Source organism: Salvia hispanica, chromosome 2 (assembly GCF_029641045.1).
Source record: "Salvia hispanica isolate PSC_SH4W2 chromosome 2, Shi_PSC_v1, whole genome shotgun sequence".
NCBI classification, from domain to species: domain Eukaryota; kingdom Viridiplantae; phylum Streptophyta; class Magnoliopsida; order Lamiales; family Lamiaceae; genus Salvia; species Salvia hispanica.
The window spans coordinates 62,873,965-62,899,815 of NC_142693.1; the positions used below are offsets into that span (position 1 = coordinate 62,873,965).

A 25,851-nucleotide genomic window follows, 5' to 3' on the forward strand; every position below is an offset into this window, starting at 1 on the left:
CCTTCCCCTAACTCATTCCACTCACATTTCATTTAAAATTAATATTATATACAAGTAAGACTCATATTCCACTAACTTTTTTTCATCCATTTTTTTAACATTTCTTAAAATCCGTGCTGTCAAGGAATGAGACTTCTAATAGCGTACGAAGAGAGTAAGTATGTACTTAGACCACAGAAGATATGTTCATTATAGATTATGACTTCCTCCTAAACATTAATTACTTTGTACTATACCGCAGAACATATCTCAACAAATTCATTAATTTAATTACCCAAATAGACATATATCTAACATTGTACAGTGATTTAAAAAGGAATTGACATGCTTTCATGGTGTTCCCACAAATAATAATGTTATATAATTCAATGTTTACTTTTTGGTAAATAATAAGTCAAGATGAGATTTAAAAGACTAGATCAGATTTAAGATATAAAGAGATATACAAGTATCGATTTTTTTTCAAAAAAGATACTATACGTATTATGATTTGTTTTTGGTAAATATTAAGCGTAGAAGAAATTTACATAAAAGACTAAAAATGGTGTTATATTTTGCAACAATTAACAAATTTATTTCACACGTCTAACACCTAAGTAAATTCAGTCAACTTTGACGATGTCTTTGATAGTTAATCAACCTTCTATATTTGGTAAATTATACATGTACTTGTACTACCATTTAAATTGATGAATTTTGTGTTCCCCATATTTCAAAAGTTAAGTGATTCTCTTTTAGTACTTTCGAAACTTCGTCGAAGATACCCACTTACATATTATGAATGGATTAATTTAGTTTCATTCAAAGTAGGAGTATTATTTTTTTTCCATAGATAATTTGTGGTTTATGTAATTTACTTATACTTATAGACTTTATATATATATATTTATAAAGTTCTATTTCCCTTTATGTTCTGTTTTAGTACTAGTATTTAAATATAACATTGCCTTAAATAGATGGTCAAAATAAAATGTGGAACTATAGAAACAGTAATAAAAAGATGTATTAAGAGGTGAAGTTGAAATGTTGAATCAATTGAAATTCTATGGTAAATTACTACATGCGTACGTACACGCGGCATCTGGCAATTTCGAGGATGTTTCTTTATTTATTTTTTTATTACACTTAATATTTATCAAAAAATTTATGCATATGGTGAAAATCCGTTTGAGTTTTACACTGCATTCGTGGAAATGATGAAAATTCCCTTTCAATTTTAATGACACTCCATTCGTACTTCAGTGACACCACATTCATTTATCATCACGGATATATAAAGCATTACTTGTAATAGCAATCAATGATTTATACTTCAATTTCGACGATGTTTTCTCTAATTGTATTATGATCCATCTTGCAATTGTAATAATCAATTTAAAAATGGTGAATTTGAATTTGTACTCGATTATCTTATAGCAAAAAATTTAGGATGCAATTGTATTACAGCCGAAAAATCATAAGTGGCTGTCACACTGCCGATCATGAATTATATAATACTATAGTCTATTCATAAAATGGTGTTAATTGGTTGAAAAACATCATCACTATATTTTACGCTAACGAATGTAATTTTTGTGGGATAATAGAATACAAAATTAAAATTTCATGGTTTTTCTAACTGATATTCAAAACAGTGGGATGGATCTAAATTTGACCAAATTTTATAAATTTTCATACAATTTACCATTTATTATTCTCTCCACATATTCTATAGAAAATATATTTTATATTCTCCTCATTTTAACTTCAACTCAAGATAATATTATCTTGAGATATCGGTGTGACATAAAAAAATTGAGAGCGGATAATGAGTGATAAGAACGAATCTCATCTCTACTTACAGCTTCTTTTGTTGTAATAAATTTACAATTAAAGAAAACACGCTCTAAAATAAATATTACAGATCGGAACCTATACACATTCAATTTACAGCCGTTACAGATGATTCGAATTTTGAATTTTCAGGGTAAAAAAGTAAATCCGTGAAAGCGAGAAAGAGTAGTGCTACGTATAATGAGATAGACAAGAAATGCTGTATATGAAGCTGCTACGAAACAAACGAGCATTCCATATATGAAACCATGAACTTGAGACATGAAGAAATCCACCAACACATATCCATTGATGGCAATTACAATTCCAGCCACACCCCATGACATCCTCTGCAAATCATCGCACATATAAACCATTATTCATTTGCAATAATTTGTTAGCTAAGTTTGATTGAACAACTTGTTTAATCAATGTCAAATCAATGTTGTTCAAACTATTAATTTGAAGTATACATGTAATTAGTCAATTCAATTTATTGGTCCTAATCGTTCAATAACCTAGTTTGAAAGTCAATTTATTACATACAATCACACATATAGTGAGGATTAGTCACAATCTCACTTTTATTTCTGTTTCTCTATTTTTGGAAGTGGCCAAGAATTCAACTAAGTTATTCTAATCACATTTGATGTATAATTTGAAAATTCAACCAATTTTCTTATTCACGTTCTTTCACATTTCTTACATTCTACTAAATCATTCAATTCTTATTCAATATATTGAACATATATTCTCAATTCATATTCAATATAATTGAACATATATTCTACTCTATTAAATACTACCATTTTTTCATATTTCTTAAAGTTTATGCCACATTATATGAAAATACTAAGATGGAATACATATATACTGAAGAATGGGAGAAAATGAATATATATTTCTATCTTGCATATTTTTAACAAAAAATCACATTTACCCTATTCATCAGTGTTAGATCACAAAAAATTAATTTTTTTTAATGATCTCATGAAGTCAAAATACAGAGTGATGTAGCAAAATTGAACCTGATGCCACAAATAAAATAACATCATTTTGAAAACAAAACAATTTTTTATTCATTTTATTCATATTTTTTAATCAGTATGACGCCGTTTTGTTTACCACACCGGCTTTATTTTGTTAACAATTTTGATTTTGACTTCATGGGACAATTTAGAATAAAAATTGAAACTTTATAATTTAATATTTCATTTTCAAACTTTGCTAGACCAGTTAAAATTTAGTCAAATATCATGACTTAAATAACTATTATCTTTAAATGAAAATTACTCAATTTGTTGTTTTTGAATTAAATACTCTCTCTTTCCCACAATAAAAGTCACATTTTATTATTTCAGTTCATCCTACAATAGAAGTCACATTTCACTTTTACCATAAATGGTAAGTAGGTTCCACGTTTCACCAACTCACTTCTCTCACGTTCTATTTGAAAACCAATATAAAAAAGTGGACACCATATTCCACTAACTTTTTCAACGCACTATTTTTTTACGTTTCTTAAAACTCGTGCTCACACCAAATGTAACTCCTACTGTAGAACGGAGGGAGTAACTATCATTCCACTTTTAGCTCCCTTTAGTCGTCACTAAATGTCTCATTTTTTTTTTCTCATTAGTCAATTATGTAGTATCTCATTTCACTTTTACTATTTTTAGCAAATAAACCTCACACTCTACCAATTTATCCCACTGTTTAAGAAAAAATGAGACAGAGAGACTAAAATAACAAAATGAGATTTTATCGATTACCTCAATAGTAGTTCCAATAACAAAGCTCCCCATAACATGCTGATCCGCCACCAAATGCAGCAGCGGAATCACCGCAAACGGAATCTGCAGCGCCTGCACCACATTCAGCCACTCATTCAGATCATCAAACATCTCCTCCGACCTATTAAACATCACCGCCACCGCCACCGTCGGCACGATCGCGCAGCTCCTCGTGATCACCGACCTCAGCCACTTGTTAATCGGCAAATCAAGAAACCCTCCCATGATGAACTGCCCGGCGTAGGTGCCCGTGATCGTGCTGCTCTGCCCGGCCGCCAGCAGCCCGATCCCCCAAATGTACAGAATCGGGAGCGCCCCGCCCCCGTACCTCCGCTCCAGATACTCCCCGGCGTTCACCAGCCCCAGGTTGCTCGCCTGGGACGTGCCGTGGAAGCCCTTCGCGAAGACGGTGGTGACGAAGAGGTTGATGAGGAAGGAGACGGAGACGGCCGCGACCGACTCGATGGTGTAGTAGTTGAGGGCCTCTTGGACCCGCCCTTGCTTCTTTAGGTCGATTTTTCGGGACTGGACTAGGGCGGAGTAGAGGAACACGTTGTATGGGGTTATTACGCAGCCGATGACCCCGACTGCTTTCGGGATCGTCTCGGGATAAAGCCTTGGTATCAGTATTCCTGCATAAGTAACCGAACGAAATACGGTCGGTTATCGGATAATCGATAATCAAGATTTTTAGTTTCGATTCAATTCCAATTATTAATAAGTTAGTTAAGTGACAGTTAGGGTTTGATTTAATTCCTTAGTAGGTTAACCGAATAAACGGTAGTAGTATGTATTAACCAAATCGACATGGTCAATAATTTTTTTGGTTTCAGCCCAAATATACTGTTGGGTCATTAATGTTTTTTTTTCACGCCCAAATATACTATTGGGTCAGTAATAATATTGGCCAAAACATTAACTTCAGTTAAATGAATAAGTGAAGTACTTCAGACCATCTCCAACCGTACACCAAAACTCATTTTTGGTGTAGATAATTTCTCCAACCGTACACTAAACTCAAACTCATTTTTGAGTTTTTGAATGGAATAACACCAGATATGGTGTTTACTCCAAAATTTTGTTAGGCAAATACTTAAAAATGGTATAAACGTTAAAAATGGTGTAAATGGTTGGAGTAAAACTACTTTTTGGTGTAACGTATACTCAAAAATGAGTTTGAGTTTGACGTAAATGGTTGGAGATGGCCTCATAAGGGCTAAGGCTTGTATAGTGATTCCATTTCCATGTACATCTGTATGCACAACATTTGTTTGTTTTTATTTTGTGGACACTAATTTCGAGAAACAACTCATCAACATTAACCTGATTATCGTTTTAGACTAACCTGAGATATTTTGTCAGGTTGTCTAAAATCAATATTAGGTCGTCGTTTAGTGATTTTACTGGCAATTAGCCCTAGCTAGTTCGTACCGTCTATGAGGTCTTTGGCACGTGGCTCAGCATCAACGAACATCCATGCAAAAGAGATTGCCATGCTTGTGATAAGAACTCCGAAAAAGGCTTCGAGCTTTCTGATGCCATAGTTCTCGAGGAATAAGAAGATGAAACTGGTCAAACATGGCAAATAGTATGTTAATTACTTTTCCAAAAATTAATTCTAACTATTCCAAATATACAATCAACTAGATATATGTCTCTGTGTGTATGCTTAGAACAAAAAGTATTTACGTTCAATTCGCATATAAATACATATGTGATAATGGAAACTGTGGCTAGTGGAGTACTATAATTTAGCTTTCACTAAGCCAAAAATATACTCCCTCTAGTCCCAAGATAAGTGACCTAAACTTTTTCAGCACGGAATTTAAGAAAGTGGGTTTTGTTAGTAAAGTGGAAAGTGAATAAAGTAAGAAAGTTAATAAAGGTGAGAGAAAAAGTAAAAGAGAGAATGTCAAAAAAGGAAATGGGTCACTTATCTTGGAACGTCCCGAAAAGGAATGTGAGTCACTTATCTTGGGACAGAGGGAGTATTGTTTCCCTCCCGTCCCTTAAATTTTGTTATATTTTATCATTTTCATCCGTCCCACAAAATTTTTAACGTTTAACTTTTTATCATTTTTGGTAGTGGGTCACATATTCCACTAACTCATTTCAACTCACATTTTATTACGAAACTAATATATTCCCTTCGTTCCATAGTAGTAGAGTCATTTCTTTTTTAAGTAAAAGTCAACACATTTCTTCTCACTTACCTTTTTACTTGATTCTCTCTTCATCGCTCTACCATTTTCATTTCCTACTTTATTCTTCTTTACTTAACTCACTTAACAGAATTTTTCTTAAATTTCGTGCTGAAAAGAAACGCCTCCACTACTATAGAACGGAACGAGTATAAAGTAGGACTCACTCTCCATTAACTTTCATTTTTCTTCACATTTCCTAAAATTCGTACCGAGTCAAATTTGAACAATATTTCATGGACAAGAGGGAGTATTTTTTTTTAACATGGCATAGAAATACTGACCAATCACAAGCGGTTATGACGACGCCAGCCCAAAGAGGCAAGAATCCATTGCTAAGAATCCTAATCGCAATAGCGCTGCCGATGACTTCCTGAATATCCGCGGCGACCAGCGCCAGCTCGGCCATGAACCACAGCGCGACGCCGGCCCAATACGGGTACTCCTCGCGGCACATCTCTGCCAGGTGTCGCCCCGTGGCGACGCCCAGGCGGAGCGCCAGGAGCTGGATGAGGAGCCCCATGAGCGTGGCCCACAGCAGGAGCCACAGGAGCGAGTACCCGGCCACGGCCCCGGACTGGAGGTCGCCCTCCAAATTCCCGGGGTCGAGGAAGGCGACGCTCATGAGGAACCCGGGGCCGGTGAATTTCCAGAGCTTCTTCCAGGAGAAGGGAGGGACGGAGTCGCCCGGGGAGTCGGAGGATTCGATCTCGACGGTGTGGATGGTGGGGTCGTGGGGAGGGGTGGAGGTGGGGAGGAGGGGGTTGGAGGATTGGGGGTCGGCATGGCGGTGGTGGTGGTGGAGGGAGGATGAAGTGGGACTGTTGGGGGAAGAGGTCATCGGATTATGGTTTGTTATTTTTGGGGTGAATTTTGCGTTGACTGTGGAAGATAGAGGCTGGTGTTTTTCTTTTCAACATTCTATTTTTGGGTGATTCTTTTTTGAGGAAATACTTATGTTTAAATATAGTAGAGTTCTAATACTATTTGTTTTAAAATAATTCGTTTTTAGGATTTAAATATAGGGTTGATTGTATTAGGTCTTGTATGTAATTTATATTTTTCAATCTCACATGTATTACGTATTATGCAAAATAATAACATCGTAATATGAAAAACATTACTAGATATTGTAGACGAATTTCTACGGATTGTATTATGGAATATTGATCTCTAAAACCATGAATTTTGATCAAATTTTAGTATTTTCTACTAATTTTAAAATTTATCTAAAATATCACAAACTTTACATTTTGTTAGTTATTTTCCATGGCAGGTCAATCACCATATCCAACCAACTTCTGACATTTTTTTTAATTCTACTTGGGACTACTAAATCAACATGATTTTCTACGTAGCTTTTTATCCTAAAGCAATCTAAAATAATAAAAACATTTCATGATTGCCCAGGGACAGAGCCAGGAATTCCATACAGATGGGGCAAAAATACAAATAAAGATATTTTAAGAAGTAGAGAAGGGGCATATATAGAGGATATTTCAAAAAATTTAAAATTAATGATCAAAATAGTATAAATAATTTTTTTTCAGGGGGCAATTGCCCCTTGTGATCCTCATATGGATCCGTCCCTGTGATTGCCCACGTATAATAAGATTTTTGCGGAAGATAACTTATTTGGGCAGCCATGAAAAATAACAAATAAAATATAAAGTTTGTGATAATTTAGATTAATTTCAAAATTTGTAGGAAATATTAAAGTTTGACCAAAGTTCTTGGTTGTAGGGACCAATATCTCATTGTATTATAGATATAGATGGTATATTACATGTCTACCTTATTATATTCCCTCGTTTTCAATGACTAAGGTTATCTGATAGGGACTCGAACCCAACCGGGAACCACGCGACGATGAGCAGCCCATTCACGCCCGAAGAAGTGAATATCCTTGAATATCTTTAGTTTATTATATTTCCATAGCTAGACTTATTTCTTGTTATTTAATTATGTTATATTTTGTATTCTTTTGATATCTTGCCTTGCAAGATATCGTTTGGGTCTAGTTTACAATATCCTCGGGTTTTCTTGTCGGTTCTTTCCCGAGATGAACTAGGAAGGTTGAACCGTCTAGGGTTGTGGATTCTATAAATACTAGAATCCCATAGATAATTAAATCATTGAGAAATATGAATTAACTTTTACTCTCATTCTTGGTTCCAAAACCTAGCACTCCAACTAGGTTTATCTCCCTTTTGTTCTTGTTACAAACGGTGTGCTCAGTCCCGATAGAACGAGGTTCTATCAATTGGTGCTTTACATTGATTACTCTTCCCCCATCAAAATTGATCTCTCAAAATCCCTCAATCTTCCTCACGCCAGTTCACACAAATCTTTCTCCAATCTGTCAAAAACTCATTGCACCCAGATTTTTCTCTACATACCACCTCTTCTCCAGGAATCACACCAACATACTTCTCCCACAAGTTCGATAATGATGGAAACAGCCGCCAACAGAAAAATTGAGGAAACCCTCGCCAAATTGTCAGCCTCCGTCGCCATCGCGAGAGCGAAGGAGCCACCAGACCAACAACTAGTCGCAACATCTCCACGCAGTTGGGCGTTCCTTCCATCGGTCACTAAAGCACCGCTTGTGCCCGAAGCCCTACCACGCCTCCGTGTCAAACCTCCACGTTTTGACGGAGAGAATGCCCCGGATTGGATTAATAAGATCCAAACATACTACAACCAAGACTACACACCGTTAGATGATCGTCTTTATCTTACACAATATTTATTCGATCCACCAGCATCAGATTGGATGGAGTATTGGGTGAAAAATAACAAAGGAAAGGACTGGGATGACTTCTTGTCGGCCTTAAAGCAACGATTCGATCCTGATTTGTACGACTACGTCGGTCGATTGGCTACTCTCCGACAAGCTTCTACAGTCGAAGCCTATCAAGCATCGTTCGAATCATTGCTACAAAAGGCTTCTCACATCGGGGATGCGACACTATCCTCTTTGTTCATTGCGGGTCTCAAATCCCCGCTGAAGCAGGTAGTCCTCATGCGACGGCCTAGCACACTCAAGGAAACTTTCGCCATCGCCCAGAAATTAGACCAGCGACAACCCAACCGCACAACGGCGTTTTCAGTCGTGAACCTGGAGCCCATTCGCCCGCCACCGCAGCGAAACGAGGAGGTCACACAACAGGTATTTGCTCCGCCTTTCTTTGAGGTGGCAGTTTCATGTGTGGTTGATGACAATCAATTAGATGTTCTACCGTCAAATGAGTTAATGGATTCTTCGTTTGGAAATAAATTGGAGGTGGATTTGGTTGAGAATAATGCCCTCGTTGGCATAGATTGCACAGTGAACTCTAATAGGGTGCTTGACTTAAAGCATGGTCAGGGAGAGTGTGAGGAGTCGAGGAAGAAGATTCACACATTGTCGATCCCACTGAATCTTGAGGTTGAGGGCCCGGTGCGTCTTTCGGATTCTGAATTATTTGCAGAGATTTTACTGACAGAGAATGATGACACGGGACTGCCCTGCCGAACAGCCCACTCTTCCTCGTCTTTCGAGTCATCGGCTGATGAGGATCAAGTTGTCCGTGCTTCTCATTTGAGCAGCTCTAGCTTAGATATTGTTGACCATTCTCCTCCAGTGCATTCAGGAATTCCCAAAAGGGTTGAAGCTTCCGAAAGCTCCAATAGCTTGAATCATCATTCGACATCAGTATGTTCCGATTTTGATACTGGATTTCACATGAAGCTTGTTAAATGGTGTGATGATGAAGATGACGATGGTTTTCTTTATGTTGAATCTGCACAATCTGTGAAAGATTTTCCATATTCAGCAACTCCTACACTTTCTTATAGTGATGATACGAAGTCTTATGACACTCAATTGGGTGAAAGTATTGACACATCGATTCTACAGCCACATCTGCTTACCCTTGAGGTGGAAAGTTATCTCTTGGATTTGATGAATTCCAAGATGATGGAGATGCCCTTTTCTGGAAATGCTGAATGGGCCAGAGATTTCATGATGCGAGTCGAGACATGTTTAGTGCCATATTCAATATTGCTGCTTTTCTAGTACGTGCACCTGAGTGCTATTCAGGTAACAAATATGGGCACTTGGATAGGATTTTACTTGATGGAGAAGGGAGCCGTGATACTCTTCAATTTGGTAGAGACGAAGGAGTTCACATATTTGACCCAGGAGCCCTTGAAGTGAGAGTTGGTTCTATGGGTTCCTTTGTAGTTTTCATGGTTCTGGATCACGACAAGTGGAATGTTGCATATGGGGAAGCTAGTATCCGGCTGGGTGATAGTCGAATCGGTGAGAGCTCAAGCAGACCTCAGTCTTGCCCACAATTCCAGCAGGTTCAACTGTGTAAGCAATCGGTTTTGGTGATAGAGAACAGACATGAGAATAGATCTACATACATGACGCTGTTCGAGGTCTTGGAAATGGACGAGGATGGATACTCTCTGGTGTTTCACATGACAAACTTTCATTTTGTGACGTCGTTTCTGTGGGGACGATGGCCTTCTGTGGTGGCAAATACTGATCGTGAAGTAGCTGAAGCAACTATGGTGGACCGATCAAATGATACCTTATGAGGCTGTAGCAGAAATCAGCAATGAGCATGAAGCCATTGGAGCTGGAATTTCTGCCATGAATGTGGCAGATGTGATGATACGATTTCCAAATTCTACTCATTCCTATCAATCGGGTGGCGAGGATCCTTCACCGAGTGTTGTCGATCTTTATGCACCATATAATGATTGTGGTCCTTTACATGTAGGTGAACAGGTGTTGGAGCTAGAATCAATTTGGTTTAAGGATAGAATGTATGTGCAGCCATCATCTCAGTCAGATATGAAGAAGAACGAGGAAGATGATATGTTCACTGAAATTTATAAGATTCTTCATAGCTATTTTGACTCCCACCTTGAGGGCAAGGTGGATTTCAACCGTGGGGGAGTTGATAGGGACTCGAACCCAACCGGGAACCACGCGACGATGAGCAGCCCATTCACGCCCGAAGAAGTGAAGATCCTTGAATATCTTTAGTTTATTATATTTCCATAGCTAGACTTATTTCTTGTTATTTAATTATGTTATATTTTGTATTCTTTTGATATCTTGCCTTGCAAGATATCGTTTGGGTCTAGTTTACAATATCCTCGGGTTTTCTTGTCGGTTCTTTCCCGAGATGAACTAGGAAGGTTGAACCGTCTAGGGTTGTGGATTCTATAAATACTAGAATCCCATAGATAATTAAATCATTGAGAAATATGAATTAACTTTTACTCTCATTCTTGGTTCCAAAACCTAGCACTCCAACTAGGTTTATTTTCCTTTTGTTCTTGTTACAAACGGTGTGCTCAGTCCCGATAGAACGAGGTTCTATCATTATCCATATGTCTTATAAACTTGATAGTTGATGGCTCTTTGGGACCATCTGTACGAGACAATTCTGTCCTCAAATTATTTTATTCTATTCTAGTATCTTTTATCCTTCAATAATTCCTAACAATAATAAAACTAGTGAAATAAAATAAAATAAAATACTTGTTCTGTCTCTTCTAATACTTTTCACTAATTGATCAGATTTAAATTTTAAGAAATTCTAATTTAGGCCATCAACAGATCTCTCTCTGCAATATTTGAGAGAAGCGCCGCCGCAACAGATCTCTCTTTGCAATAAGCCATCAACGCCGCCGCTCTCGGCAGCGACACCCCTCCGCCTTCACTCATATCCACCAGCTCCGCCCCCTCTCTCTCCCAATCAAAGCACTGCACCACCGCACCAAGCCCAAGCCCCAAAATCCTCACCGCCAGCGCCTCCCCGGGGCACCTCCGCCTCCCGGCCCCAAACGGCATCCTCCTGCAGCCTCCCGACCCCTCAAGCCTCTCCGGCCTGAACTCGGCCGCGTCCTCCCAGCTCCCGGGGTCGTTCTGTATGGCCCACACGTTCACCAGCAGCATGGTGCCCGCGGGGATGCAGTAGCCCCCGACGGTGCACTCTGCTGATGACTCGTGGGGGACCAGCAGAGGCGCCGCCGGGTACATACGCAGCGTCTCGGCGATGACGCTGCGCAGGTACGGGAGGTCGGCCAGGTCGGACTCGTCCAGGAGACGGGCGTGTCCGACGTGGCCGTCGATCTCGGCCTGGGCCTTTTTGAGAACATGAGGGTTGTTGAGCATGAGGGAGAGGGCCCACTCCATCGTGCCGGAGGATGTGTCTGTGCCGGCGATCAGAAGACTCTGCAGTTAAACAAGATGGATTAATTAACACTACTTTTCAATCTCTAGTAAAATAGACATGTTCCATCAGTACATTTTATGACGATAGATTTTATGCTTTGGTGCAAATAAATTATGTCACGTCATTTTTTATTTTTCTTAATAATCTATCAAGGACAAATGGTTGGAAAATTTTCAAACTTTGTCTATCTCATAATGTTAAAAAGTCAGCTGAAATAATTATGAAATTAAATGTATTCTCTACTATTCCATAGCAAAAAATTGGGTGAAATTATACTACTCCTCTCGTCCCCATTAAATGTCACATGTTTTCTTATTTGGACAGTCTCCAATAAATATCTCATTTCACTTTTCCTACTTTTAGTAAATGAACCTCACGTTCTACTATTACCTTCGTCCCTGAAAATTTGTCTCATTTTTCCATTTCCGTCCGTCCCCAAAAATTTGTCATATTTCACTTTTACTATTTTTGGCAGTGGACTTCATATTCCATTAACTCGTTTACACTCACATTTTATTATAAAACTAATATATAAAAGTAGCACCCACAATCCACTAACTTTTTTCAACTCACTTTCTATTACATTTCTTAAAATCCGTGTCGGGTCAAAGTGGGACAAATTTTGGAGAACAAGATAGTTATTCATTCTACTCAAAATTATTATAAAACTATATATGAAAGTGGGATCCACATTCCACTAACTTTTTCCACCCACATTCCTTCACAAAGTCAAACAATTTCTTAAAACCAACACCGGTCAAATATGAGATATTTAATGGGACCGGAGGGAGTATCTGATATTGTAATCGAGAAATTTACGGAAGCATCACCACAAGTGAGTTAAATGATGTCGTCTATTCGTAAGAAAAACAACACCGTTCGGTTGAAAAAAACCATTAACACATTGCATGTAGACAATCATATTTTTGCCAAAAGATAATTGATAACAAATCCAAATTTATCATTTTTTCAAACTTATTTTCAAAGTCACCTATTTATAATTAAAAATGCAAATTCATAAATATTGTGCGATTAACCCTAAAAATACTAAGACAGATGCAAATTTAGATTCATGAATTTTCACTAGATTTTATTTGCATATGAATTGAAAATTTTGCTACCAAATTTATAATTTTTTACAATGAACTGGCTACCTAAGATGACAAATTTATATCATTATGGCTAGCTAATTAAATCTGCAAAGACACTCAAGTATATCATCGTTCAAGTCAATACACATTTCATACATCCACCGCAACCATTCCACAAAAAATAATACTACTCCACAACTTAAAAATTAATGCTACTTAAACCAAGGACTAACTTGTGCAAAGCCAAAATTAAGTAAAAAATTGTATTTTCGCCATAATTATCCAAAAAAATAAAGGTCAAGATTTAGAAATTTACCAGCATGAGGCTTCTAATGAGCTCATCGGTATAATATTCCGGCTCCTTCTCTTGCAACGCCAGCAACATCTCAATCATCGTTTTCGTCTCACCACCGCCACCGCAACTCCGCCGCCTCATCCTACACTCCTCCACAAGCTCCTGCATAAAACCATCCCTCTCCCTATGCAGCTTCACCATCCTCTTCTCAACCCCACCATCCCCCAACCACGGCAAATAATCCCCCTTATTCGACGCCGCCATCAGCCTCATCGTCTCCGCCACAATCACCCTAAACCGCCGCCCCTCCTCCGCCCTCTCCACCCCCCGGCCGTAGTACGCCTTCCCAGCAATCATCCTCATCACCACATTCATCGTCACCTCAAAAAACATTGCCTTCATATCCACCAGCCTCCGCTCGTCCGAGCCTCTGGCCAGGGTCCGGACCATGGTCCGGACCTCGTCCGCCCTGATCCCTTGAAGTTCTGTCAGCCTCTGCGCTGACAGAACTTCAAGGGACGAAACCCTGCGGAGGTTTCGCCAGTGGTCCCCGTAGGAGGACCAGACGAGGGAGGTGTTGTTGTAGCCGAGGTGCTTTCCGACGAGGAGGTGGGGGCGGTTGGCGAAGACGAGGTCGTTTTTGGAGAGGCATTCGTCGGCCGCGGAGGGGGAGGAGACGAGGAGGACGCGGCGGGAGCCGAGGTGGAGGAGGACGATGGGGCCGTGGCGGGCGGAGAGGGCGGCAAGGGAGCGGTGGAGGGGCTTTTTGAGGAGGTGGAGGTGGCCGAGGAAAGGGAGGCGGAGAAGGGGGGAGGGTGGGAGGTTTTGGAGTTTGTGGAGGAGGTGTTTGGTGAAGATGTAAAGGGGAATTATTAGAGGAATGTAAGTAAGATAATGTGAAATTTCCATTTTTTTTAAGTAGTGATGTGTGTAATGTTTAGTTGAGTTTATGGGAGTATTTAATATCCTAATGTAGTAAAGTGTTATTGCACGTTTTAATAGTTGAATAATAAGCGTATGGTCATAGAAATGAGTTAAATGAGCTAAACACTTGTCAGGCATGTGTGGCTGATGATGTTTGGAATGGAAAACATGTATAATAAGTTACTCTTTCACTAAAATTCTGAGTTTAAATATCAGCCATTAAAATTTGTCTAAATTAACGATATTTGTTTAGATTTTACAATCAAGTTATAAATTCTTTTGGTTTTGCTTCTAATCAAGATTTCGGCACTACTATAGCTTAATGACTAATGTACGTGAAACTAATCGAGTGCTAACCAAATTAAATAATTGCATTTGTGAAATTGCCGTTCATATTAACCCATGTTTATACAAAATTTTTGATTGATTGTAAAATTTAAATAAATTAATAATATTATAATTTGTTAAATTGATATACAAAACTAGAATTTGATGACAATTCAAAAATTTACATGCAGATATCTTGTATGTTGATTATGCAGGTTCGAATTTTCGTATGAAGTCAAATTTGTTTCATGTTTAAGCATTTCTATTTGACGGTACGGTCATTTTGTGGGGTAGATGTGCGATTGTTTTCATGAAACATATAGTTGGATATTTGCTGAAAATGTAATTGAACTATTGAAAAACACTAAAAATGGATCGTAAAGTGAGAGTTGTCAATAGTATAAAATAAAAGAACAGACAAATCAAGCTCTAAAAAGATAAAAACATATTAGTATTTCTTCAATTTGAAAAAATCAATAAATTATGTTTTGAATTTAATGGAATTTGCAAAACTAAAAATAACAATAATATTTTCTTCATTCATAAAATTATGCACACTTGCATTCTTACTCACATTCTACAACAGTATAAAATTATATCATATGTAAAAATAGCAACTACAATTCATTGAATTTTTTTACTATTTTATTTACATTTATTAAAACTCACACCGAATAAATAGGATTAAATAAATCATAGATATGTGGAGTCTTATTATTTAATATATTATAATCGAACTATTCTTTTACTGAAATCCAAAATGAAAGATATGACTTCTTTTTATTGAATAGAGCGTCTTTTTTTTTTTAACTATTTCTAGATATAAATATGAAATAGTAGTAGCACATTTAGAAAGAAAGGAAAAAAAAAAAAAAAAGGCCCAACATATCAGCCCAGAAAGAAAACCAGTTATGAGCAAAGTTTACTTCCAACTCCAAGCCCATCAAACTCAATCATAAAGTAATGCAATGTACAAAATCAATGGAAAATCAGCAAACTGCAAACCAATACCCATTACCCAACCTAATTAAATTAGCACAAATCCCCAATTTACTAACTAATTAAATTGCGCTTCATCGTAAATGATACGCACCATTATATACTAGCCAGAAGCCCGGCCGCTACGGGCCGAGCCCTATAATACGCCATCAACGGGTTCTCCCTCGGCATCGTCAGCCCGGGGCCCTCGGTCATATCAACCAACTCCTCCCCGGGCCTCTCCCAATCAAAGCACTGGAGAAGCGCGCCCAACGAGAACGCCACTATCCGCACGGCAAGCCCCTCGCCCGGGCACCCCCGCCTCCCCGCGCTAAACGGAATCAGCTTGAATCCGTCTCGGTAGCCGTCTAGCTTCTCGAACCGCTCCGGCCTGAATTCACGGGGTTCGGGCCAGCTCTTGGGGTCGTTGTGCAGGGCCCACACGTTGACCAACAGTATCGTCTCGGCCGGCACGCTGTACCCTCCCACGACGCACTCCTGGGAGGACTCGTGGGGGATCAGCAGCGGGCCGGGCGGGAACATCCGGAGCGTCTCGTTGATGACGCACCGGAGGTATGGGAGGTCCGCGATGTCCGATTCGTCGAGGAGGCGGTCGTGGCCGACACGGGCGTCGATCTCGGCTTGGGCTTTGCGGAGGGCGTCGGGGTGGTTGAGGAGGAGAGAGAGTGCCCATTCCGTCGTTCCGGCGGATGTGTCGGTGCCGGCGACTAACATCACCTGAGTAAAAAACATATTGTTTATTGTTTTCATACTAATAAATGTTACTCCACTAATTTTAAACAACGCTCATTGGAAGACTGAAAATAAGACCAAAACTATTTAAAATTTGATTGTTCAGAGAATCTTTACTAATCACACCAAAACTATTAACTTAATCAACGCACCAAAAACAAAATCCTTTATTTTATAGATGCCATGATCTTGTCTCTAATTTCACATGGAGTATTATTTTATACAAGCACAACTATCATAGCAAATTAAACTTCCGACATTATTTGTTCTTCTGCACTAATATATTTACAGAAGATATCATTAAATAATTTTGAGTTCACCAAGATTTATACAAAAAATAATTTGATTAACAATTCTTCTTGAACTTTGTGGCCAAATTCTAGTTTTTTATATCAACTTTAAATTTACTTTTAAATTATCAATTGAACATTAATTCTCGTGTCATCCTAAATTTTCATAATTTTGTGGAACAAATGGAGTATTAATTTTTTTAATTTAAAATCAAGATATGAAATTTGAACAAAAAGAGAGAAAGAATACCAGCATAAGTGTTCTTATAATATCATCAGTATAATACTCAGGCTCCTTCTCCTGCAAAGCAAGCAGCATATCAATCATCGTCCTCATCCTCCTTTCCTCCCCATCGCCGCCGCCGCCGCAATTCCTCTTCCTCTCCTCCACCAGCCCCTGCATAAACACCTTACTCCTCTCCTTGAGCTCCACCATCGCCTTTTCCACCCCTCCAATCCCCAGCCACCTCGCCACCGGCACAAAATCCTCCAACTGCGACGTCGCCAGATGCATCGTCTCCGTCGTGATCTCCCTAAACCGCCGCGCCTCCTCCTCGTCCTCCACCTCCTCTCCATAATACCTATCGTGACAGAATAGAGCAATTGATAATCGAGATAAACAGAAACGTAAAGAGACACATAATTTATTCAGAGTGTTTTTCAGATTACAGAATTATGCGTCCTACTTCTATACAAATAGGCACTCAGCGAGACCCCCGTTTGGCTAGCGGCAAACAACAGATTCACGGCATATTAACAATACCTTTTCCCCGCGATCATCCTCATCATCACGTTCATCGTCAGCTCGAAAAACACCGTCTTCATGTCCACCAGCCTCCGCTCGCCAGAGCCCCGGACCAAGGCCCGGACCGTGGTCCGGACCTCGTCTGCTCTGATCCACTGAAGCGTCTGCAGCCGCTTAGCTGAGAGGACTTCAGTGGTACAGATCTTGCGGAGGTTTCGGAAGTGCTGGCTGTAGGAGGTCCAGGCGAGGGAGGTGTAGTCGTGGCCGATGTGTTTTCCGGCGAGGATGCGGGGGCGGTTGGCGAAGGTGATGTCGTTTTTGGAGAGGCATTCCTCGGCGGCCGAGGGGGTGGAGACGACGAGGACGCGGCGGAAGCCGAAGTGGAGGAGGAGGACGGGGCCGTGGCGGGCGGAGAGGGCGGCGAGGGAGCGGTAGAAGGGCTTTTTGAGGAGAGGGAGGTGGCCGAGGAGGGGGAAGGAGAGGAGGGGGGAAGGGGGGAGGTTTCGGAGCTTGTGGAGGAGGTGGTTTGTGAAGATGTAGAGGGCATAAATTAGTGGGAGGTATATGAGAATTTGTAGTGTCTCCATGTTTTGAAGAGAGTGGGGTTTGATATCTTTTTTGGTGTATGGGTATGGTATTTATTTTGGTTTGGGTGTGAGTTGGACTAGGGAAATTTTTCGACCGGTTCGGTTAATAACCGAACCAATTATTATCCGGGATTATTCGACGGTTCGATTAATAACCGAATCAATTATTAGAGCGTTCGCAGCGGGTGTCTGTCCGTCCGTGTCAGGACACCAGCCATCCGCCAATGCACACCATTCGTCCGTGCCGCTGAGCACCCTTACGTGGCACCTTCTGTGCCGTTGGCAAATTGAATTATTCTTTTTTTTAAATGCGAAATAAATTTAAAAAATGGTTTTAAATAAAAAAAATATATTTTTCCACTTCCCAATAAATTATAACTGTTTTATACACAATTTTAATTTTTTTTCAATTTTTTTTCCCGAAATTCACATTTTCATCTATAAATACCCTCACTTCAACAAAAAAAATCCCATAACACTACACAATTCTCATCTTTTATCATCTAATTATATATTTTTTTATTTTCTAGGATTATAATTATGTATTTTTATTTTTTAGAAGTTTAATTATGTCCTTTTTATTTTTTAGGATTTTAATTTTGTAATTTTTATTTTTTTAATGTATTTTTATAATGTAGAAATGTTTTTAGTAATTGAAATATTTAAATTGAATAATAGAATGATGAGACTCTTGAGCTTATCCTTAGCTAAGAGTACGAGTGTGGGTGTTGTGCTTTTGGCTAAGGACAGAGAATAAAAGTGGGTCTGAACCCACTTCCGTGTTCTTTGCTAAGAGCACGGATGGAGATGCTCTTATCTAGTTATGTTATATGTAAGCGAGGGATGATAAGACGTTTATCTAAGATTATTCGACCAGTTCGATTAACAGTCAAACCAATTGTTATTTAGGTATATAGGGTGTAAGAGAGGGATGGTAAGACGTTTATCCTTGATCCAATAAATTGGAGGATTTGAGTCATTATCACAATAGCATAACTGAGAATTATTATTAATATTTTTATACAAAAATAAGATTTGTTGATATTGGTCCACAAATTGTGCTATATAGACTTTCCTAATCTAGTTCACAATAAATTGCCACAAGCACGTTTTATGTGGAGCAATAATAAATGCATTTGGGATGGTCTGTGGAACTAATTGTGGGCATTAGTCAAATATTGGGCTAATTACTCGGCTGAAATTAAATTCAGACTATTAAATGGTTTTATTTTATTCACATATATATTGTGGGTGTACTCGTGTATGTTTTACTATATATATTATTTTCAATAAATCATTCTATGATTAACCATTTTCTATAAATTGAAGGTTCGTCGAAAACATACGCAACAGAAAATCTTTAGAACATTAGCTTAATGATTCACATCTACAATAAATTAAACGACGTATGTGACACGAGTATATTTTAATTGGATCATGGGATTCACACATGTGAGTGAATCCTATTACACAAAACTATAATTGTGTGAATCCTAATTCATATCTTTATGATGTCACAAATTACGTTTATATTTCACTAATTAATTATATTTGCGTATATGATTATATAGATTATTGGTTACACGATTAATATGAAGTTGAATTTATTTAAAAATTAATTGAAAACCGAAAGTTTAAAATAAACTTCATACGCATATAAAGTTGTCAACTAAATGTAGTTTCAATAATTAGTATGGACAGACTACCAGCAGCTATTAAAGGACTATGCATGTAGAGTGAAAATTTGATTTCCATCTTCAAGCAATCAAGCCCATAAAACTCAATCATAAAACGAACATACGATTTATGCAATATAAAAATAAATAATCACACATAAATACATAAACTAAATGGAAAATCGGCAAATTGCATACATATATACCCTTACTCACTTTAGATGACTTGAACTCTCGACCTATTAATACTAAAATTTATCAATTAAAATGTGTTTCATCTTTAAGTGCTACATATATTATTATTCCCAACATTCCTTTTTAAATACTAGCCAGAAGTCCGGCCGCTACAGGCCGGGCTTTGCAATACGCCATCAATGGCGTCGCCCTCGGCATCGACAACCCGGCACCCTCGGTCATATCGACCAGCTCCTTCCCGGGCCTCTCCCAATCAAAGCACTGAATAAGCGTGCCCAACCCGAGCGCCACCATACGCACGGCGAGGGGCTCGCCAGGGCAGCCGCGCCTCCCGGCCCCGAACGGCATCAGCCGGAATCCGTCCCGGTAGCCGTCGAGCTTCTCGAACCGCTCCGGCCGAAACTCGCGGGGCTCGTCCCAGTTCTGGGGGTCATTGTGCATGGCCCACGCGTTCACCAGCAGCATCGTGCCAGCGGGGACGCGGTACCCGCCGACAACGCACTCGCCGGATGATTCGTGGGGGATCAGCAGTGGGCCGGCCGGGAACATGCGGAGCGTCTCGTTGATGATGCACCGGAGGTACGGGAGATCGGCGATGTCGGCCTCGTCGAGTAGGCGGTCGTGGCCGACACGGTCGTCGATCTCGGCTTGGGCTTTGCGGAGGGCGTAGGGGTGGTTGAGGAGGAGAGAGAGGGCCCATTCCATCGTTCCGGCGGATGTGTCGGTGCCGGCGATTAGCATCACCTAAGTAGAGGCCAAGAATTCTTCAATTAGAAAAATTGTATCTAGAAATAATTGACCAAGAATAAAATATATTTAAATATTATTCGGTGTCAATTTAAACGTGGACTCCTATTCGCGGACGAAGAAATATCTTTTATCTTATTTAACTAAAGTTGTAGAGGTTGGAGAAATCATGGATGTTGCCAAATGGACTTTGTTAGGTCAATGGTTGAGTAGGCTGGGAAGGCCCATCCCACTCGTCAGCTCAAGTCCATAATATTGGCCCATCAATTTCAGGCTCACTAGTAAGTTGGATGGGCCGGACTTTTTCATGCATTTTTATTTTCTCGTTTATTTTTTATTTTAATTATATATAGTACTAGTAAATAATACTAGACGGTTAAGTTATTTAGTATATATGATATTTTGAATTGTAGAATACATAATCGTCTAATTATTTAGAATTATATGAAATACTATAATACTACTATACTATTATAAACAAATATGAATGTTTAAGCTAAAATAAATTAAGATAGAAATAAAAATAATATTAATATTTGAGTAGAAATAATAAAACTACAGAATTAATACCAGTGAGTCTCATCTAAGTCAGTCTTGGTCTTGGGCCAGATGTTGGTGACACGTCTATATCTAATCTTATCTTATTATATAGGTGTGCTCTATAAAAACATTATGTAGACATCACGCCTAGCTACCAAACATATGACAAAAATGATATATTTTGAGTGATTAATGGATCTTGATTCCTTTCTTATTATACTCCCATCCTTTCATAGTGTTTTTCCATCAGTAGGACCCCAACTTTGACTAGCACAAAAAAGTCCAACATGTAGAATAAGTTATTCAATCTCATTTCCCACTCACATCAATTAATTTGAGCACTCGAATCAATTTATCTACACTACTTCGTGTTCTAGACTCTAGTTTCACATGTTATGTCATCTATACGCAACTTCATATAGCACATTAAAGTTTCTGCATTTATTAGTTCATCAGGTATGAAATGGAATGGAATGTAATCAAATATAAATTCTATATATTGTATAAATTTCAATCTATGATCTGAACCGTTAAAATATGTCAACAGATGATAAAATAACATCAACAGAAAATATCAAAACATTATCAACAGTTGACACCATGGTGACATTGTGTTGATATCAAAATTTTAAAATTTTACACTTTGTCGACATTGTGTTGACATTGTATTGAAAAATTTGGAGTTTGTAAGAAATGGAGTTTGCATTTTATCAATATCGAGAAAAAACAACATTTTATTTTAAAGAAATTTGAATATAAAGATAGAAAAAATACCAGCATTAGGCTTCTTATGATGGCATCTGTGTAATACTCAGGCTCCTTCTCCTGCAACGCTAGCAACATCTCAATCATCGTCTTCATCCTCCCTTCCTCCCCTTCTCCGCCGCCGTAGCTCCTAAACTGCCTCTTCCTCCCCTCCACCAGCTCCTGCATAAACACATTCCTCTTCCTCTGCAGCTCCACCAACCCCTTCTCCACCCCTCCCACCCCCAGCCACCTCGCCGCCGGCACAAAATCCCCCAAATGCGACGTCGCCAGCCGCAGCGTCTCCGTCACGATCTCCCTGAACCGCCGCGCCTCCTCCACCTCCTCCACGTTCTCCCCGTAATACCTCTTCCCCGCGATCATCCTCATCATCACATTCATCGTCAATTCAAAAAAAGTCGCCTTCATGTCCACGAGCCTCTGCTCTGCAGAGGCTCGGGACGAGGCCCGGACCATGGTCCGGACCTCGTCCGCTCGGATGCCGTGCAGGAGCTGCAGGCGGTGGGCGGACAGGACCTCGATGGAGGAGACCTTGCGGAGGTTCCGCCAGTGGTCTCCGTACGAGGTCCACGCGAGGGAGGTGTAGTCGTAGCCGATGTGTTTTCCGGCGAGGAGTTTGGGGCGGTTGGCGAAGACGACGTCGTTTTTGGAGAGGCAGTCCTCGGCGGCGGAGGGGGAGGAGACGACGAGGACGCGGCGGGAGCCAAAGTGGAGGAGGATGACGGGGCCGTGGCGGGCGGAGAGGGCGGCGAGGGAGCGGTAGAGGGGCTTTTTGAGGAGAGGGAGGTGGCCGAGGAGGGGGAAGGAGAGGAGGGGGGAAGGGGGGAGGTTTTGGAGCTTGTGGAGAAGGTGTTTTGTGAAAATGTAGAGAGCATATATGAGTGGGAGATGTACTAGATTTAGTGCTTCCATTTTTTTGAAGTGGAGTGGGATTTAGTTCTTTTTTTGGTGTGGGTGGGGTATTTATTTTGATTTGGGTGTGTTGGAAATATCAATGGAGTGGTTGGCTTTAGGTGTGGGCTCAGGTGGGGTCGATCAATTCCATTGCCGGCCTATGAGGGTCGAAAAACTTATAAATGTGTGTTGATTGGATTTAAGGTTTGGTAGTATTGGTATACTCGAAAAATAAATTTCTAACAAGTGTGAATAACTAAATATAGAGTCGAGACCTCGGTTGATCTCACCATAGGCTTAATTATGAGAATTAGAAACACATTTAATTCGGCATTTAGAGTTATCGTTGATCTCATGCTCTTTTAATTCTTTAGTCATGGTTCATTTCTATTTTTGTCCACCTTCTACGTACTACTACTCGTTGTTGTCGCATCGTTTCTGTCTTCCTACGTCAAGGACAACATTTTTCGTCATCTCTGACCCTTTCGTTTCCTAAATGCTCAAAAATAGGAAAGATTAAGACCAAGCAAGAAGAAGTAATTAATTTTACAAACTCTTTACAAAGCTGAGCTAACTAAACACGTTTAATGTGGAGCAATTTTGTAAATAAAATTGGGTTGGTCTACTGAACTAATTGCGACTGATTTTTTATTATTATTATTATTATTCCTCCCACCTTCCTACAATAAGAGTCTTATTTTGTTATTTTCGTCTGTCCTATAACATGAGTTGTATTTCACTTTGACCATAATGGTAAATATGCCCCAAATTTCACTAACTTAAAACTAATAAATATAAATGAGACTCACATTCTACTAACTTATTTAATCACTTTTCTTCACATTTATTAAAACATGTGCCCAAATCATATAGGACTCTTTATCGTGGGACGGAGAAAGTATTATTATTTGAAAGGGGACGTTAACAAAGAATGAACTCTGGTCTATGCTTTATATATAGTATGTTTGTTAATAAATCGATTTATGGCTAACCATTTTCTAGAAGCTCGAGATATAAAATTATCTGGAGTTGGAAATATATAGTCACCAAACTGAATCATATTAGTAGTACTAATTTTTTTGAACGTTTTTTTGGCATCAATAAGAAATTTGAGAATATTACGTATACTCGAAGACTTCATTAAATATTTGAAATTTCTAGTCATGCATCTAGAAGAATTTTATTCTTCTTTTTCCTCGAAAGTGTAGAATAGTTCGAGTGTGGAACTAATATTGCAACACTAAGACAAAAGAAGAATAGTAAATAACCTTGTGGAGACGTAATTGATCCAAAATCACGTTTCCTTTTTGTCACCAGGTACATCCGTTCAATGGATTAAATAATTTTTTTTATAAATTAAATAATATTATTTTTTACTACTTATTAATTAAAGTTTTTGTGTCGGTTATATATAGCTCGGTATTTTACCAATTTGATAAAAATGTATATCTTCGTTTGGGCGATATAATAAATAATCATTGTTAATCTTGGAATAAAATAATTTTGAGCTATCGAAATTAATTTGTTGTGGAAAATTGCTCACAAATGGAACTTGGGAAAAGTCACAACTCATAAGTGTGATCGTGTCAACCAGAACTTTTTTACATTTTCACGCAACCTAGAGCAGTCTTCCTCGTTTGAATTGACTATAAATATAATTAATTGTTTGCACCTTATACCTACGTCTATTACTCCCTCCGTCCCAGATAATTCGTCTCATTTTGATCGGACACGAATTTTAAGAAATGTAATAAAAAGTGAGATGAAAAGTGAGTCTTCCTCGTTTGAATTGACTATAAATATAATTAATTGTTTGCACCTTATACCTACGTCTATTACTCCCTCCGTCCCAGATAATTCGTCTCATTTTGACCGGACACGAATTTTAAGAAATGTAATAAAAAGTGAGATGAAAAGTGAGTCTTACTTTTATATATTAGTTTTATAATAAAATGTGAATATGAATGAGTTAGTAGAATATGTGGTCCTCTATTAAAACTAGTAAAAAGTGAAATAGGATAAATTATATGGGACGGACTGAAATAGAAAAATGAAACAAATTATCTGGGACGAAGGTAATATGTCATTAGCTAATTGCGTTTATATTTCATTAATTAGTTATAGTGGCTTATATGATAACTTTGAAGAAATATATATTAATATTATTGGTCACCCGATTAATATGAAGTTAAATTTATAGAAAAGTTAGTTGAAAAGCAGAAAATGAGATTAACCTAAGACACAATTGTCAACTAAAAACGTAAGACACGAGTCTTCTTAATTTTTCTTACGAAAAAAGTCGAGATAAACTTCAGACGCAATTGTCAACAAAGGAGGCTTCGACTTTTCTTGAACTCATGAAAACAGAAAATATTAATCCATTTTACTTCATGATATAAAAATAATTCACTTTTATTTTAAAAACTTATATTCATTCCAACTAATAATATTTTCAATTAACTTTTACTTTTCTATCACTTTTCTATTTTATTAATACCGCATTAAAATATATCTTCCTAGAAATACTGTCAATTTCTATAAGACAAAGAGAGTGTAATTTTTATTTTTACTTTCAGTTTTGTGACATTATTATAATTACTTCTCAATGTACAAAATATATTTTCATTTTTATCCGCCTTAAAATTAATTAGTCTTATTTTTAGTTTTTTTTTCTACTTTATCCTCATTTTTTTCTACTAAACTTAAGAATCTATATCATCTATAAAAATGGCTCTATTTTTAAAAATGTAGAGAGTTCTATAATAAATTTGTAAAAAATTAACCCTTAGGATAACTATATCTTTAATTGTAAATTTATCAAAAGATAAATAAGAAAATACGGAAAAAGTTGTCACAATTTTCTGGTTAATTCCCACTTTTTTTTTGTTTGAGAAAAGATCGGGAAAATATTATACTATGATCAGATTAATATTTATAACATTTACACGAATTGAAGTGAAAATGACAGAAATCGTGATGTCGAGTGTCCGATATTT

At 38.3% G+C, this 25,851-nt stretch overlaps 4 protein-coding genes across 4 annotated transcripts; all 4 read right to left on the reverse strand.

Moving 5' to 3' along the window:
* Positions 1-1,886: 1,886 nt before the first annotated feature.
* Positions 1,887-6,495, reverse strand: LOC125202469 (metal transporter Nramp2-like). Its single transcript, XM_048100868.2, has 4 exons — positions 6,091-6,495; positions 5,037-5,173; positions 3,585-4,237; positions 1,887-2,162 (listed from the first exon to the last, which is right to left on the reverse strand). Exons 1-4 carry the CDS (start codon positions 6,429-6,431, stop codon positions 1,962-1,964), a joined length of 1,332 nt encoding a protein of 443 aa, XP_047956825.1. The 5' UTR covers positions 6,432-6,495; the 3' UTR covers positions 1,887-1,961.
* Positions 6,496-11,075: 4,580 nt separating this feature from the next.
* On the reverse strand, positions 11,076-14,343 carry LOC125202027 (cytochrome P450 81Q32-like). Its single transcript, XM_048100339.2, has 2 exons — positions 13,456-14,343; positions 11,076-12,047 (listed from the first exon to the last, which is right to left on the reverse strand). The coding sequence occupies exons 1-2, from the start codon at positions 14,341-14,343 to the stop codon at positions 11,415-11,417; spliced, it is 1,521 nt and encodes a 506-aa protein (XP_047956296.1). The 3' UTR covers positions 11,076-11,414.
* A 1,205-nt stretch (positions 14,344-15,548) lies between these two features.
* Positions 15,549-18,062, reverse strand: LOC125213436 (cytochrome P450 81Q32-like). The gene is made up of 3 exons (XM_048113991.2): positions 17,470-18,062; positions 16,957-17,287; positions 15,549-16,401 (listed from the first exon to the last, which is right to left on the reverse strand). Exons 1-3 carry the CDS (start codon positions 18,036-18,038, stop codon positions 15,781-15,783), a joined length of 1,521 nt encoding a protein of 506 aa, XP_047969948.1. The 5' UTR covers positions 18,039-18,062; the 3' UTR covers positions 15,549-15,780.
* Positions 18,063-19,825: 1,763 nt separating this feature from the next.
* LOC125202377 (cytochrome P450 81Q32-like) lies at positions 19,826-22,888 on the reverse strand. Its single transcript, XM_048100762.2, has 2 exons — positions 21,971-22,888; positions 19,826-20,653 (listed from the first exon to the last, which is right to left on the reverse strand). Exons 1-2 carry the CDS (start codon positions 22,871-22,873, stop codon positions 20,033-20,035), a joined length of 1,524 nt encoding a protein of 507 aa, XP_047956719.1. The 5' UTR covers positions 22,874-22,888; the 3' UTR covers positions 19,826-20,032.
* Between the last annotated feature and the right edge of the window lie 2,963 nt (positions 22,889-25,851).